The sequence below is a fragment of the Prionailurus bengalensis genome, chromosome C2, assembly GCF_016509475.1.
Source record: "Prionailurus bengalensis isolate Pbe53 chromosome C2, Fcat_Pben_1.1_paternal_pri, whole genome shotgun sequence".
Taxonomy (NCBI): Eukaryota; Metazoa; Chordata; class Mammalia; order Carnivora; family Felidae; genus Prionailurus; species Prionailurus bengalensis.
Window position 1 is genome coordinate 26,182,646 of NC_057350.1, and position 14,585 is coordinate 26,197,230.

General features: G+C 36.7%; 1 protein-coding gene across 3 annotated transcripts in view; it reads left to right on the forward strand.

Moving 5' to 3' along the window:
• The window catches only part of CC2H21orf91 (chromosome C2 C21orf91 homolog), a 33,560-nt gene that overhangs the window by 14,002 nt on the left and 4,973 nt on the right, over positions 1 to 14,585 (forward strand). For all 3 annotated transcript variants that reach the window (XM_043593824.1, XM_043593826.1, XM_043593825.1), the window contains exons 3-4: positions 12,073 to 12,609; positions 13,625 to 13,687. In XM_043593824.1, the coding sequence (XP_043449759.1) occupies positions 12,073 to 12,609; positions 13,625 to 13,687 (600 nt within the window). The remainder of the gene's footprint in view (positions 1 to 12,072; positions 12,610 to 13,624; positions 13,688 to 14,585) is intronic.

Here is a 14,585-nt window from a genome sequence, read left to right on the forward strand (position 1 = left end):
CTCTATCTCTGTCTTTCTCACTCTGGTTCATTCCCTCCATTTATTTCTCACTTTCATGTCTAAGTTTCCTCTGTCTTAAATTCCATTTCCTTCTCCTTCCTCCTAGTATGCAACTGCTCAACTTTTAGAGTACATGTATTAAATAAAGGCGATGATAAACAACATCAATGCCTGTGTTCAAGGAGCAGTGTGAGGGTCACATCAAATGATGAGTATAGAGGAGCCTTGTGGTAAATATAGTATATGAAACAAATGTTAGTATTTAAATTCAAATATTTAGAAGGATCTGAAAAGATGAAATACTGCTTGTATATTGAACATCTTCTCCATTGACAAAAATAATTTAATGTTTTATTGTACATTGAGGAGGTTTGAATTTACCTGATTTTACCTTTCTATGATTTGGTTTCATTAGGTTTTTCTGCTCTAGCTTTCATTTCTGTTTTGTAGCAGCTGCTCAGCAAATCCTTTCACCATACATTCTTTGTTTTTTTAATCAACAGTATGAACTGTCTTCACTCATCAGTGTCTTTTTCCCTTACTCTCTTTGGGTCCTTGGGTCATCACCGAGGATTGCCAGATAAAACGATAACATGGTTATGATTTTTCTTTGGAGAAGAGGAACTGCTTTCATTTGAAGGAAAATACTTTTCCTTGCTAGATACATTGTTCGCCTAAGAAAATTCTCACAGTCTTGAAAAAATTAAGAGTCTTAGGTATGTGTGTCTTTTACCATTATCAGTATCTCCATCTTTTTTCTTTCACTTAGTTCAATGGAACATACAGTCCAATACTAAAAGCATAATTTGTCTTAGACTAAGGAATGCAGTGTTCTTTCCCAAACCAAAATGTATTTATTCCTAGACATTTTTAAAAATGTTTTTCACTGAAAAAGCAAATAATGCCTATTACAGAAAAATCAAAATATAGGAAATAATAAGAATATTAAGATTCATAATGCCACTCATTTACCAACAGTCTCTTGATATTTTTGGTGTGTTCTTCTAAATTGTTTTCTGTAGTAGACTACGTATGTGTACGTGCATGCACACATCTGTAGTAAATTGTGTTTAAAAATGAAATCAAGCTATATATAGCATTTAATAATCAGCCTTTTCATTTAATATATTAGGAATATATTTTTCATGCTAGGTAAAATTTTCTACTTTTTTTAAGGTTGCAGTCCATTGTACCCTAATTCATTTAACCACTATCCCATTGCTAAATGTTTAGCTTGTTTGCAGTTTACCAGTACTAAAACATTGTTATATGTACATTTTTTATGCATGTCTGATTAAATTCCCATTTCATTTTAGTTTAAATTCCCAGAGGTAGACTTTTAGATCAGAGTCCTGTCCCAATTTGTAGTCCTATCATTTGTTTCAATGGCTTCCATTACTGCTGAATTAGGACCATGTAATCTTCCAGTTTAAAAAACAAAAAAAACAAAAAAAAAACTATTTGTTTCATCATGGGAAAATTTTATTTTATGTCAGTTCACCAACCCCTTTGTTTAGTTCTTTCTACTCTAGAATTACTATGATGCAATTATAACACAGTCATAATATTTCTATGTTTAGCATCATGCAATATGATTTATCAATTATTTTTTTTAATGTTAGTTTTTCTTATCAAATGGTTAATGAATTGTAATGATTGTTTTCCATCAGCCTGAATTTTTACCATTTACTACCTATAGTAGTAAGTGACTTATACATGTTTTCAAATTCACTAGCTATATATCCCTATTAGATGCTACCATTTAGCATCTATTTAAGGAATAGGCAACTAGAGTTTCAGGAACCATGATTCAAATTTATGCAAAAAGTTGAAATGCAAAACTGAGGTTTTAAAATAGCTGTTGGACAGCTTTTCATTTTTTTTTTCCTCATTTGTAAGAAAATAAATCATTCATAACCTTTACTGGGCAGACAAGGTTTCAGGAGATAAAGGGCAAAGAATTCATATGTCTATCACATTTCTTGCTTTGGAACCTATAATTTTACTTTGTCATTATGATTTTCCTTGTTTATCTGGTGTTACTATAAAAGTGGATTTCTTTTTTTTACAGTCTCTTTTGTTTAAGTAACATGTATCATTTTAACTTTATGTATCTTTAGGAATGTTGGGATTTTTTGTTTTCTTCTGCAAATTAGTGTCTCTTTGTGCCACATATAAAACAGCTCAATCATACTACAGTTAATTAGAGTAACTTTTTCTTAAGTTTATTTATTTTGAGAGAGAGAGAGAGAGCACAAGCTGGGGAGAGTGTGTGTGTGTGTGGGAGAGAGAGAGAGAGAGAAAGAAAGAGAGAGAATCCCAAGCAGACTCCATGCTGTCAGCACAGAGCCCAGTGTGAGGCTTGATCCCATGAACCGTGAGATCATGACCTGAGCTGAAATCAAGAGTTGGACGCTTAACTGACTGAGCCACCCAGGCACCCCTGATTTGATTAACTTTTTGGGAGTCTTTTATACAGCTTCATGCACAAAAACAATTTTTTAATGTCAGTATACTCAGAGCTCTTTTGGGGAAAATGAAACAAGTAGAGGTTTACTTGAGTCAGTTGGATTACTGACTTAAAACTTTTTATAGTATAATGTTTTTTGTACCACCAAAAAATTACAGTCTAAATTTGACTTATTTTAATGTACTAGACAAACAAATTTAGCCTTTTATATCGTATGCTGCTGTAAGCTTAGTAGCCCATATTAAACCATTAGTAAGAACATGGACAGCTTCTATCCATGTTCTCGTTCCAAGTACACTTTTGCTTAATTACTTCCAGACAGACTGCCCTGTCCAATTTGGTAGCCTTACCACAGTATGGTTATTAACCTTAATTAAAATTAGATAAGGTTAAAATTTTAGTTCTTGGTCATGCCAGCTACATTCAAATGCTTAATAATTGCATGTGGCAGTGGCTACTATTGGATAACAGTTATAGACCATGTCCATCATCACAGAATGTTCTGTTGGACATTGCTAGTTAAAAAAACAGGTAGCTAGGAGTGCTTGAGTGGTTCAGTCAGTTGAGCATCCGACTTTTGGTTTTGACTCAGGTCATGATCCCAGGGTCATCAGATAGAAGCCCATGTTGGGATTCAGATTCTCTCTCTCTCTCTCTCTCTCTCCCCCCTGCCCCTCTCCTCTGCTCGTGTGTATGTTCTCTCTCAAACAACAACAAAAAAAACAGGTAGCTAAATTAGGGAATAGAATTGAATGTGGACTTATTTTTTGTACCATTAGTAATAAACAGTTGTTATGTAGGTGTGTTTCCCCAGTTTTCCAACTGTTAAAATGAAAAAGTAAAATTCACAGAGAGGTTTTCTTTTTGACAAGTCATTTGCAGTTTATAGATCTCCTTTCATTACCAGACTCAGTTCCTTCATTATTAGAGATTGAGGTTTATCTTTTAACATTGTCTCTCAGAACTCATTGCTTACTGGAATTTGCCCTTATAATTCATTTACTGGGTTAAGCTGTTTAACAGCTTAATCCTTCTCTTAGCATATACAGTAACTTGAGAATGGAATAAACATCTCTAAACTGCAGTCTGCTGTCTAAAGACCACCTGTTGATATATCTTCCCTTAGGGCATTGGTTCTCAAAATGTAGAAAAGCAGGTTGCTGAACCCATCTGTATATTGGCTTACTGTGGTTGCCAGCAATTCCATCTGCTAAATGCAGAGATAAGCAATTACCTATTACTTTTTAACAGTATGTTCAGTACTTGAATATGACATACTCTTCAGTGGCTCCTGAGTTAGCTAAAGGCATGGGGTGGGAGGGAATAGGACACTGTTAGCATAGTAGTCACTAAAGCACTTGGGCATCCAATAAAAATAGAAGCCTGGCCTATTATGGGTGTGGAAAGGAAGTGGGTGCTCCAACTATGTATCGTTGCCTTCCTGCCTTTGGTCTAATTTCCCACCTTTAGCCCCATGGCAGGATAGACAATCTGAGCATCCTCCCACTGAGTGGCTGTGATGGGCAATAGATACAGTGGTAATAACTCTTGTTGAATCCTAGCTTGCCTGTTCCTGCTTGCTCATCAGATGCAAAATAGCCTGGTCAAGTTAGGTGTCAAAGCATCATTGGGACAAGCAGTTTTTGCACCAAAGCAATTCAGATCTGTATCACTGCACAGTCTTGGTATATAGCACACGTGTCACTAGTTGGCAGCCTGGCCGCAGAGCCTGCTGGGTCATAGGTACCCTGCACACTCAGGAAGGAAATGGTAAGGACTGTTTTGGATTAAAGAGAACTTGCCCTATTTTCAGATGGCAGCTGCTTCTCACTACTAGCCAGTTGCTGCCAGATCTTCAGATTTGGCTTTTAAGAGAAACCAAGAAACTGAAAACTATAAGTAGATATAATTTTTTTCTTCTTTTAATACACTTTTAGGCTAAACAAAACTTGTCTGCAGTATGGGTGTGGGTGTGCTACGTCTATTTACAGAGCTTTTCCTCTATTCCTTTTATCAGAAATGGGATCGGATCCTCCCAAAGAAGTAACATCTTAATCCTTTTAGTCTTTCTTAGCACAGCAAAGTTTAGCTCTCCTCCCATTTTTACAATTAACACTTTAAAGAAGCTCAAGATTACTTTAATATAAACAGCACATAAACATGCAGGTACTTGTACAACCCTTTCTTAGCAACTAAGATAAGATCATCATAAAAAGAAAAACATCTTAACTCTTGGAAAACTCTTTAAACTGGGCAAAATGTGAGCTTGCATAGAAAAGATTCTGAAGCAATACCACACGAATTGTTGCACAAATGTTGGTCATGTTTGAAGGCAAAATGTTTCAAATTTCTTCACAGCATGTTAACAGCCTGGAACTTAAATTTATAACTAAAATTTCCTTGCCTTATTTAAATATTAAGAAAGAACACACAAACCCACAGTTTGGAATACCAACACTGCCAGTTGTCTAATTCTGTTTTATGTTTGAAGTAAAACTTGAAGAGCTTGCTCTCTTAGAGCTGTCCAGTCTCCTACTGATGTGCTAACGTGTGTATTCACAGCTTTACATCCAACGACTGGTTGTGTTCTGTTTGCTCTGCCTAAGGAGCACCAAATTATATGAAGCCATTCCTTTGGGAAATGAAGTTAAGTAATCAAATTCAAATGAACTCTAATGGACGGAGTAAGGCAGGATTGGAGTAAGTCAGATGACGGGATTCAGGGATGTGTAAAGTAGAAAGCCATGTGGCATCAGTGTAGTCCACTGAGAAACAGTGCTGTTTGACAGGACCAACTGGTGAGCCATCAAGAAAAGATTGCTTTGTTTACCTCATTACCACCAAATCCCAAATAAGGTCTTCAAGAGGCTGGAGGTGAAATCCAAGGATGGGGTGCCTGCGTGGCTCAGTCGGTTAAGCATCCAACTACGGCTCAGGTCATGATCTCACAGTTGATGAGTTTGAGCCCCACACTGGGCTCACTGTTGGCAACTCAGAGCCAGGAGGCTGCTTTGGATCTGTGTCTCCCTCTCTCTCTGCCCCTCCCCTGCATGATCATGCTCTGTCTCTCTCTCTCTCTCCCAAAAATAAACATTAAATTTTTTTTTTTTTTTAATCCAAGGATAATGGGACATGTAATACAACTTGCTAAGCGTTTGGGTTTTGTTCCTATTTTTTAGTGCCACTTAAGAGTCTCATCTTATTAGGGAAAAAGAGACATGTTGCTACGATAGGCAGATTAAATATAAGCATGGAAATATCCTTATTTTAAAAGGGCAACCGTGGCAGGTAGACAGAAAAGTCTATATTTGAGTGACTTTGCTCTTCTGTGGGTTTAACCAAGTTTTCTTAAAAGTAAATTGATCTTAAAGAGGGACTTAAAGAATAGAAATGGGGATAGCATGCCAGATGGGTTAGTGGGAGGGTTTTCAAAGTATGTGAGAATGGTATAACAAAATCAGAGATAAAAGTGGGAAAAGATAAAAAAGAAAAAACTATTGAATAGGAACAGCTTAACTTTTTAAAATACCCCCGTTCATACGGAAATATACTGCCTATGTAATTCTAAATGGCCTCTCTCCAGAGCAGCTAGTACTTTAAAAAAAGCAGTCATGGTTGCCAATTAAGGTCTTGGTTCACTAATAATAATGACTTCATGACAAAAAAAAAAAAAAAATTACATGGACCTTTTTGAAGTATGATTTAAAGAAGTTTTCATAATAGTTAGGATGTCAATTACATTGGCCTTCAACATTTTTATTAGTGAGGAAGTTGTAGCGCAGTTTTTGTTGAACTGGTTTGGAAACTCCTTATAACTCAGCTCTTCAAAAATATCAACTCATTTAATTGCATTTAGATTCATTCCTTTTCAAAAGCTGCTAAGGAAACAAATTGGTGCTCAGAGCTGTTTACACTTGTAAATGCAATTAAAATTGAAAAGTCAGTAGGGAAGCTCACTGGGATCTCTGATAATAGCAATAGTTGTTTCTTTTATAATAATTCGAACTGATGAAGTGAAGAAAACAAAATCACTTCAAGAGTTTATCAAATGGCACGTATATTGCTGATACAAATTAAGTGGGCTACTCACATTCTTTTCTAGATTAAAAGGTAATTTGTTCAAGTATATGAAGTAATCAGTATATTGTACTTTTTGAATGTTTTGTTTCCTGTGCTACTGCATGGGATATTTTAAACTATGTTTATAAAACAAACATTTTCAAACTGAACTTTAAAACTTAGTGAGCTTCGGGGCGCCTGGGTGGCGCAGTCGGTTAAGCGTCCGACTTCAGCCAGGTCACGATCTCGCGGTCCATGAGTTCGAGCCCCGCGTCGGGCTCTGGGCTAATGGCTCGGAGCCTGGAGCCTGTTTCCAATTCTGTGTCTCCCTCTTTCTCTGCCCCTCCCCCGTTCATGCTCTGTCTCTCTCGGTCCCAAAAATAAATAAACGTTGAAAAAAAAATTTAAAAAAAATATAACTTAGTGAGCTTAAAGAAATTAAAGGTATTAATGAGGTACAGTTCACGTAAAACAGCCTTTTATATTCTCTACATGTAAATTTCTGTTAAAATTAATACAGTTGAGTAGAAGTTCATGGTTTTGCCTGGCAGACTGAACGATGCCACAAGATTGCCATCTGTGTATCAGTGCCACTCATCAGTTCTTCAGACTAGTGGCCCATTAAACTAAGCATAGGAGTAATTCCACTGAAGATGGCTTTCTTCAGTTAACTTCTGAGTAGCCTGGCAAAACTGCATATCCTGCTTCCCTTGCCCAGGATGGGAAAAAGTTCATTGTAGTAGACCTTGAATGACAATCGCTAATAAGTTTGTTTTATTTGGTTTTGATATAATTTAAATTTTCCTTTATTCATTTAACTGCTTTTTCTTGAGTACTCCCCATGTGCCAGGCATGTGCCCTTTCCCACAGAACTTACTCATAGTCGGAGATAAAGGCCAGTGAAGAGGCATTTGTGAAATCTGGTGTTCTCAGCTAACCCAGATGTATTGGAGTAAGAACCAGACAGGAGATGGTAATGACCCAGACAGTTCAGTGAGAGGGGTGATCGGGTGAAGCAGGATTTTGGGATGTTGTACCGCTAGATTTTATGGGGAAAAGAACCCTTTAAAATGGACAGCAAAACATTTGGGATAGGTGAGGGGAGGAGCTGTCAAGGAGGACACCTAGGTTTCTTGAGCAGTTGGTGGTGCCAGACTCAGGAAAAGAATCAGGTTTAAGGTTTGGGCACTTAGAAGAGGAAGAAGCATTTGGTCCAGGAGGTAGGTGTTTGAGAAGCCTATGGGCCATCTAAGTATAAGTGTTCCCTATACTCAGAACTCTTTCTTGCCCGTGATACTTTTTTTCATGTGTTTTATTTTTCTTTTGTAAAATGTTTATTCATTTTTGAGAGAGAGCGTGAGCAGGGGAGGGGCAGAGAGAGAGGGGACAGAGGATCCAAAGCAGGTTCTGTGCTAGCAGCAGAGAGCCCAATGCAGGGTTCGAACTCAACGAATCATGAGATCATGTCCTGAGCTGAAGTCAGACGCTTAACCAACTGAGCCACCCAGGAGCCCCTCATGTCATTTACAGGTGACTTTTACTCCTGAATATCTGAAAGAAATTTATGTTACATTTGTGTATTTGTACAGTAAATTGAATATTGTTCTCTGATTTGCTTTTCATCTCAAAATATTATTTATATGCATGTAATCATGTTTTTATTCAGGTTCCTAGCATTAATTTGGGTATTTAAGTAAAAACTAAAAGAAAAATTATTTTGGGGCACATGGGTGGCTCAGTCAGTTAAGCAACTCTCGATTTTGGTTCAGGCCATGATCCCATGGTTCATGGGTTCAAGCCCCACATAGGGCTCTGTGCTGACAGTGCAGAGCCTGCTTGGGATTCTCTCCCACCTTCTCTCTCTGCCCCTCCACCTCTCTCTCTCTCTCTCTCTCTCTCTCTCTCTCTGCCCGCCCCATCAAAATAAAAATAAACTTAAAAATTAAAATATTTTTGAAGAAAAGTTATGTTGCACAAATAACTAAGAAGGAACATTGGAAAAGAAAAATCTTTAAAAGTCCACGTTATCCTTCAAATAGACATCTATTAACCTGCTGTTGAAGCTCTGGACACATCAGGAAATTCATTGTTTCATACAATTTTGTATCTTTTATCAGTACAGTTTTTGACGTTTCTAAATAAATACCAGAAGCCCACAAGATTTAACAGCAAAAATTAACTTCTGCAGCATAATTTAAACCCTTTTTTTTATATGCTAAAGAATTTCTTTTCGGGGTGCCTGGGTGGCGCAGTCGGTTAAGCGTCCGACTTCAGCCAGGTCACGATCTCGCGGTCCGTGAGTTCGAGCCCCGCGTCAGGCTCTGGGCTGATGGCTCAGAGCCTGGAGCCTGTTTCCGATTCTGTGTCTCCCTCTCTCTCTGCCCCTCGCCCGTTCATGCTCTGTATCTCTCTGTCCCAAAAATAAATAAACGTTGAAAAAAAAAATTAAAAAAAAAAAAAAAGAATTTCTTTTCATAGAGACCAGTGAAACTTAAAATTTGCTATGTTTAATAGATTCAACTAAATCATGGCTTAGAGCTGTGGCAGTGGTCTGTGAAGACAGTTGACCGTTGGAGATTGGTTAGCCATCTGTTGGCAGTGAGACTGAAGGGAGGTTGCAGAGTAAGGCAGCTCTTGAAAAATCTTCCCGAGTTAGTAAAGTAAGCAAGTTCAAGTTCTCTGCCTACCTGCTGCTTATCCAGTGCAGTAAGTATTAGAATCAAACACCAGAGTGGAGCTATTTATTTGGGCTGTACTTTTGTACTAGCTACTTTTTTGTCTTGTTTGTGGCCTTAAACATATATAATAACACAACTTTTAATATTTTCATTCTAATAAGATTTGTGAACTTCCTTTTCGTGTTAATTTACCCAGTCTTGAAGGTGTACGCTCGTGTTATCAAACAGAGCTTTGAAGATTTGCACTTAAGTATCTTAATTTTGCTAGAAATTTGACCTAATCAGACAGTAACTGGTTAAAAAAAAAACAAAAAAAACAAAAAAACATACACACACAACTGCAGTATAAGTAGCAAAGGGATAAATAAAATGTGTATGAAATTCCATTTCAGGTCTGTTTTTGTACTTGGTGGAAGACAACGCTGAGATATTTGAGTTTGCTTCGTGAGAGCAGCTGTTCCCACATGCTTACATGATCATTGTTCAGGAGGTGTACTCCCCATAGCTCACTTGTGAGCCAGCGGATAGCCCATTTAGCAGTGGTTTTGGCAAACTCAGCAGGTCCCACTATTGGCTGATGTTACATCATTTTAGAACAAATTAATACTTACACGCCGTTTTATACCTTATTTAATACCATTAAAGTGCAAGTACTTCATTATCTTACTACTAGCCAAAGTTTGCAGTTCAGTTAATAAAATTGTTACAACTTCAATTTTTAAAACAAAGGATGAGTGCATGCAGGGTTTAATTTTTTCTGATAAGTCAGCTAAAACTTTTTTTTTTTTTTAACCTGCCACCTGAGTGGCACTCCACTTACCCTGTTTTCAAAGCTAAGCAGATTTAGACTGGTTAATTCTGGCAGGCATTAATTTTCAGCTCCACATCCCTTATTCACTTTCAGTATAAACATACTGCTGTTTGACTTTAATAATATGGCTTGAGTTTATAAAAATGTAATAAGGTATTCTGTATTATGAAATGTATTATGTCTTTGAAAATGTGTTCTATGATCTGTATTTTAAAAAACAATTGAAATAGCATACTTAAGCTTACTAAAAAGTTAGGACATAGAAAAATGTGATAAGAACATTTCTACTATTTATAGGATATCATGAAGATTTGTTGAAGAATTATACTGGTTATTGGAGCAGATAGAATCTATCGCTATGTGAAAATTAATTGTGTGTAATGCATTTCTTCTAGAGGATAAAATTATCTTGATAAAATTTTAGAAAGCTAAACAAATGTGAAAACATTTTAGATGCTTTCATTTTCTTAAAAAAATAAATCTAGGGGCACCTGGGTGGCTCAGTCAGTTAAATGTCCAGCTCTTTCTTTTTTTTTAAGCTTATTTATTTGAGAGAGAAAGAGTGCGCGAGCAAGCGGGGAGGGGTAGAGACGGGGAGACAGAGGATCCGAAGCAGGCTCTGTGCTGAGAGCAGAGAGCCTAATGCAGGGCTCGAACTCACAAACCATGAGATCATGACCTGAGCTGAAATCAACTCAGATGCTTAACCGAATGAGCCACCCAGGCGACCCTAAGTGTCCAACTCTTGATCTCAGCTCAGGTCTTGATCTCAGGGTCATGAGTTCAAGCCCTGAATTGGGCTCCATGCTGGGCATGAGGCCTACTAGATAGAATCAAGATAGATAGATAGATAGACAGAAAACCCACTTCATTGACTTTGTGAGGCTTTTATTAATGTGTATTTTTTTGGTTCTAGTATACCTTTCCCCAGTAAAATATAACTATAATTTAAGAACATGATCAACTTATGTTTTTGTTAGAAAAAAATTGTCTGGGAATGCAAATTGGTGCAGCCGCTCTGGAAAGCAGTGTGGAGGTTCCTCAGAAAATTAAAAATAGACCTACCCTATGACCCAGCAATAGCACTGCTAGGAATTTATCCAAGGGATACAGGAGCACTGATGCATAGGGCCACTTGTACCCCAATGTTCATAGCAGCACTCTCAACAATAGCCAAATTATGGAAAGAGCCTAAATGTCCATCAACTGATGAATGGATAAAGAAATTGTGGTTTATATACACAATGGAATATTACGTGGCAATGAGAAAGAATGAAATATGGCCTTTTGTAGCAACGTGGATGGAACTGGAGAGTGTGATGCTAAGTGAAATAAGCCATACAGAGAAAGACAGATACCATATGGTTTCACTCTTATGTGGATCCTGAGAAACTTAACAGGAACCCATGGGGGAGGGGAAGGGAAAAAAAAAAAAAAAGAGGTTAGAATGGGAGAGAGCCAAAGCATAAGAGACTGTTAAAAACTGAGAACAAACTGAGGGTTGATGGGGGGTGGGAGGGAGGAGAGGGTGGGTGATGGGTATTGAGGAGGGCACCTTTTGGGATGAGCACTGGGTGTTGTATGGAAACCAATTTGTCAATAAATTTCAGAAAAAAAAAAAAATTGTCAAGCATTTCTCTTACTGAGCCTTAAAGTAGAAATTTTTGCAAGTGTGTACTTCAGGAGGATTAGCAAAGAAAGCACTACACTATAAAGGCCAACATTTTGTAAATGTAAATTGCTAGTTTGGTACTACTTTTTTATATTATATGCAATAACCTCCCTCTGGAGCAAGGTTTAAAATGAATCAAGTCCTTGGAAAGGCTTTATTATTCATAAGAATTTAATATTACTGAACTATATAGTTAAACTGAAGCAGAAATTATTAGACCATATTTTATGTTATTAACACCCATATTCTTTAGCATCTTTCGTCTAATTTACAAACCTGATGACTGAGATCCATGTTTTACTAAGATCTGTATATACTCTTATCGCAGCTTTTAAAAAAACAAAATGTTGTCTTTTGTTTTTTTTTTTTTTTTTCTCTATAGGAGTACCAAAATCTAATCTCTTGCACACCAGATCATTAAGGGGCCATAAAGACTGCTTTGAAAAATACCATTTGATTGCAAACCAGGATTGTCCCCGATCTAAACTTTCAAAAAGTACTTACAAAGAAGTTAAAACTCTTTTGAGTAAGAAGATAAACTGGATTGTACAGTATGCACAAAATAAGGATCTGGATTCAGATTCTGAATGTTCTAAAAATACCCAGCATCACCTGTTAAATTGCAGGCAGAAGCCAGATAAAAAGTTACTCCCACAGTTTGACTCTCAAGTACCAAAGTATTCTGCAAAGTGGATAGATGCAAGCGCAGGCGGCCTCTCAAACTGTTCACAAAGAATATTGGAGCAGCGGGAAAATACAGACTTTGAGATTGCGGTGTTGCAAGATTCAGGTGCCACTTTATGCCACAGTAGTATATTGTGGCCTCATAGTCACAACCAGGCACAGAAAAAAGAAGAAATAATCTCTGATCCACATGCTAACATCCAGGCCCAGCATCCACATTACAGCAGAGAGGAATGTAAGTAAAATGGGGAGAAAAGTAAAGGTTGCAGTTTTGTTGGCTTTTCTTTTTTTTACATTTTTACATATGTGATATGTCAAGAATTTTGTTCTAGAATTATGGATTTTATAGAGTATTTAAATGACAGGTTCACCCTAGCAAAAATGAGGTGTCTTAAATTCTCCATCAGTTCTCTCAAATACTCCTTAGTATGTCCTAAAGAATTTGAATTCAGTCCCATCATCTTTTTTAATAAATTTAAAATAAATAAATTTAATAAATTAAATGTATTAAACTAAATGGAATTGACAAACAATTGGAAGTTTGAAGTTCATGTAGTTTAGAAGTACATCTTCAACCATTGGCTAACATACATTGTCGCGTTGCTCATCGCTACAAGATTAATCTACTGGGGGTGGCATTTCAAAAGCAAAAAGCTGACATTTCACTAAAGGACAAAGGTAATGTGTGCACTTATTTTAAAGTTGGGAAAAGTGACCCGTTCAGTTTTCATTTACTTCCACAAAAACTCACAGAAACTGAGATAATTCTAATTGACTTTAAGCCAAGTGATTTTAGAACTAGAAGGGACATTGGTGTATCTTTAATGCAACTTCTAAATTCTACACGAGTTATCTAAGGTTATATAACGAGATAGATCAGTTTTTCAGACTATTTCCACAGTACTTTAGTGTTTTCCCAACTGTGGATCATAAACTATGTAGTGCTTAAGCATAATCAGCTTGATGAGTAGTGGCTTCTAGCAGTTTACCAAGTATTCTTTGGCAAAACTTTTGATTCAGGTGGAGGTGTACTGGAAGTGATGTAAAATATGTTTCTTGCTGTGAGCTGTAGTTAGAATTTGAAAATATCCTCCACACTGTAGGAGTTAATGAATAAATCCTGGAGGACGGGTGAATACTATAATGGCAGTTAAGTGAATATTTTTTTAAATAGAATATTGTATTAGTGATGTAGACAATTTATTTTTCCAGGTTACTGTAGTAATAATTCACATATTTTCATGTTTCAGTGAATTCGATGACTCTTGGTGAGGTAAAGCAACTGAATGCAAAGCTCCGACAGGAAATACAGGGTAAAGACTCAGTGTCAATGTTCTATGCATGTGAAAATTTTGATACAGAAAATCCCTCATGACAGGACATTCTTAACTTTATCTGCATTTAAATTTGGAAAGGGGATTAGAACCCATTGGAACTTCCAGAGCAAAAGATTAAGAAAACGACTTCTTTATGAAATAAAGGGGAAATAAGTTTTTCTTTTTTAAGTAAAAATGGAGACAACTAAACCCATATCTCTTCCTAGCATATTATTATGCTAGACACTGTATGAGTGTGCTTCCTAACAGTTCCTTAAAGTTGTATTAGCCCTGTTTTGTGGAGTTTTTAAAATTATAAACAATGTCAAACACAAAAGTGGTGAGAATAGTTTAGTGAACCCCTTGACCCATCTTCACCAGCTTCAACTATTATCAAAAGCATAGCTAATTTCCCCTCATCTCTGCTCATACCCATTCCTTTCACCCCATGCCCAGCATGGATTATTTGACACAGATCCCAGACAAATTGTTTTGTCCACAAATACTCCAGGATTTTCTCTAAAAGATAATTTCTTTTAAAGGTAATCACAACCTCATTATCACACCTAAAAAAAAAACAACAATAGCTAGTAATTCTTTAAACATCATCAAATACAATGCTAACACTAATAACAGTTAATGTTGATATTCCCGTTGTTCCCTTTTTTTTTTTGAACAACTGATTTTCATTTTGGTGAGGAAATTACACTTCAGAGACATTAAGTTGCTTACAAAGATCGTGCGTTCAGTTAGTAACAGATTAAGGATTATATAACCCCTGCCTTAACTCCATGGCCAGTGGTCTTAATCACACATCAGCTGAGAATAATAAAATAGTAACAATAATAATAGGAATAGCAACTTCTGTTTATCAAGTGCTTATTCTGTGGAATGT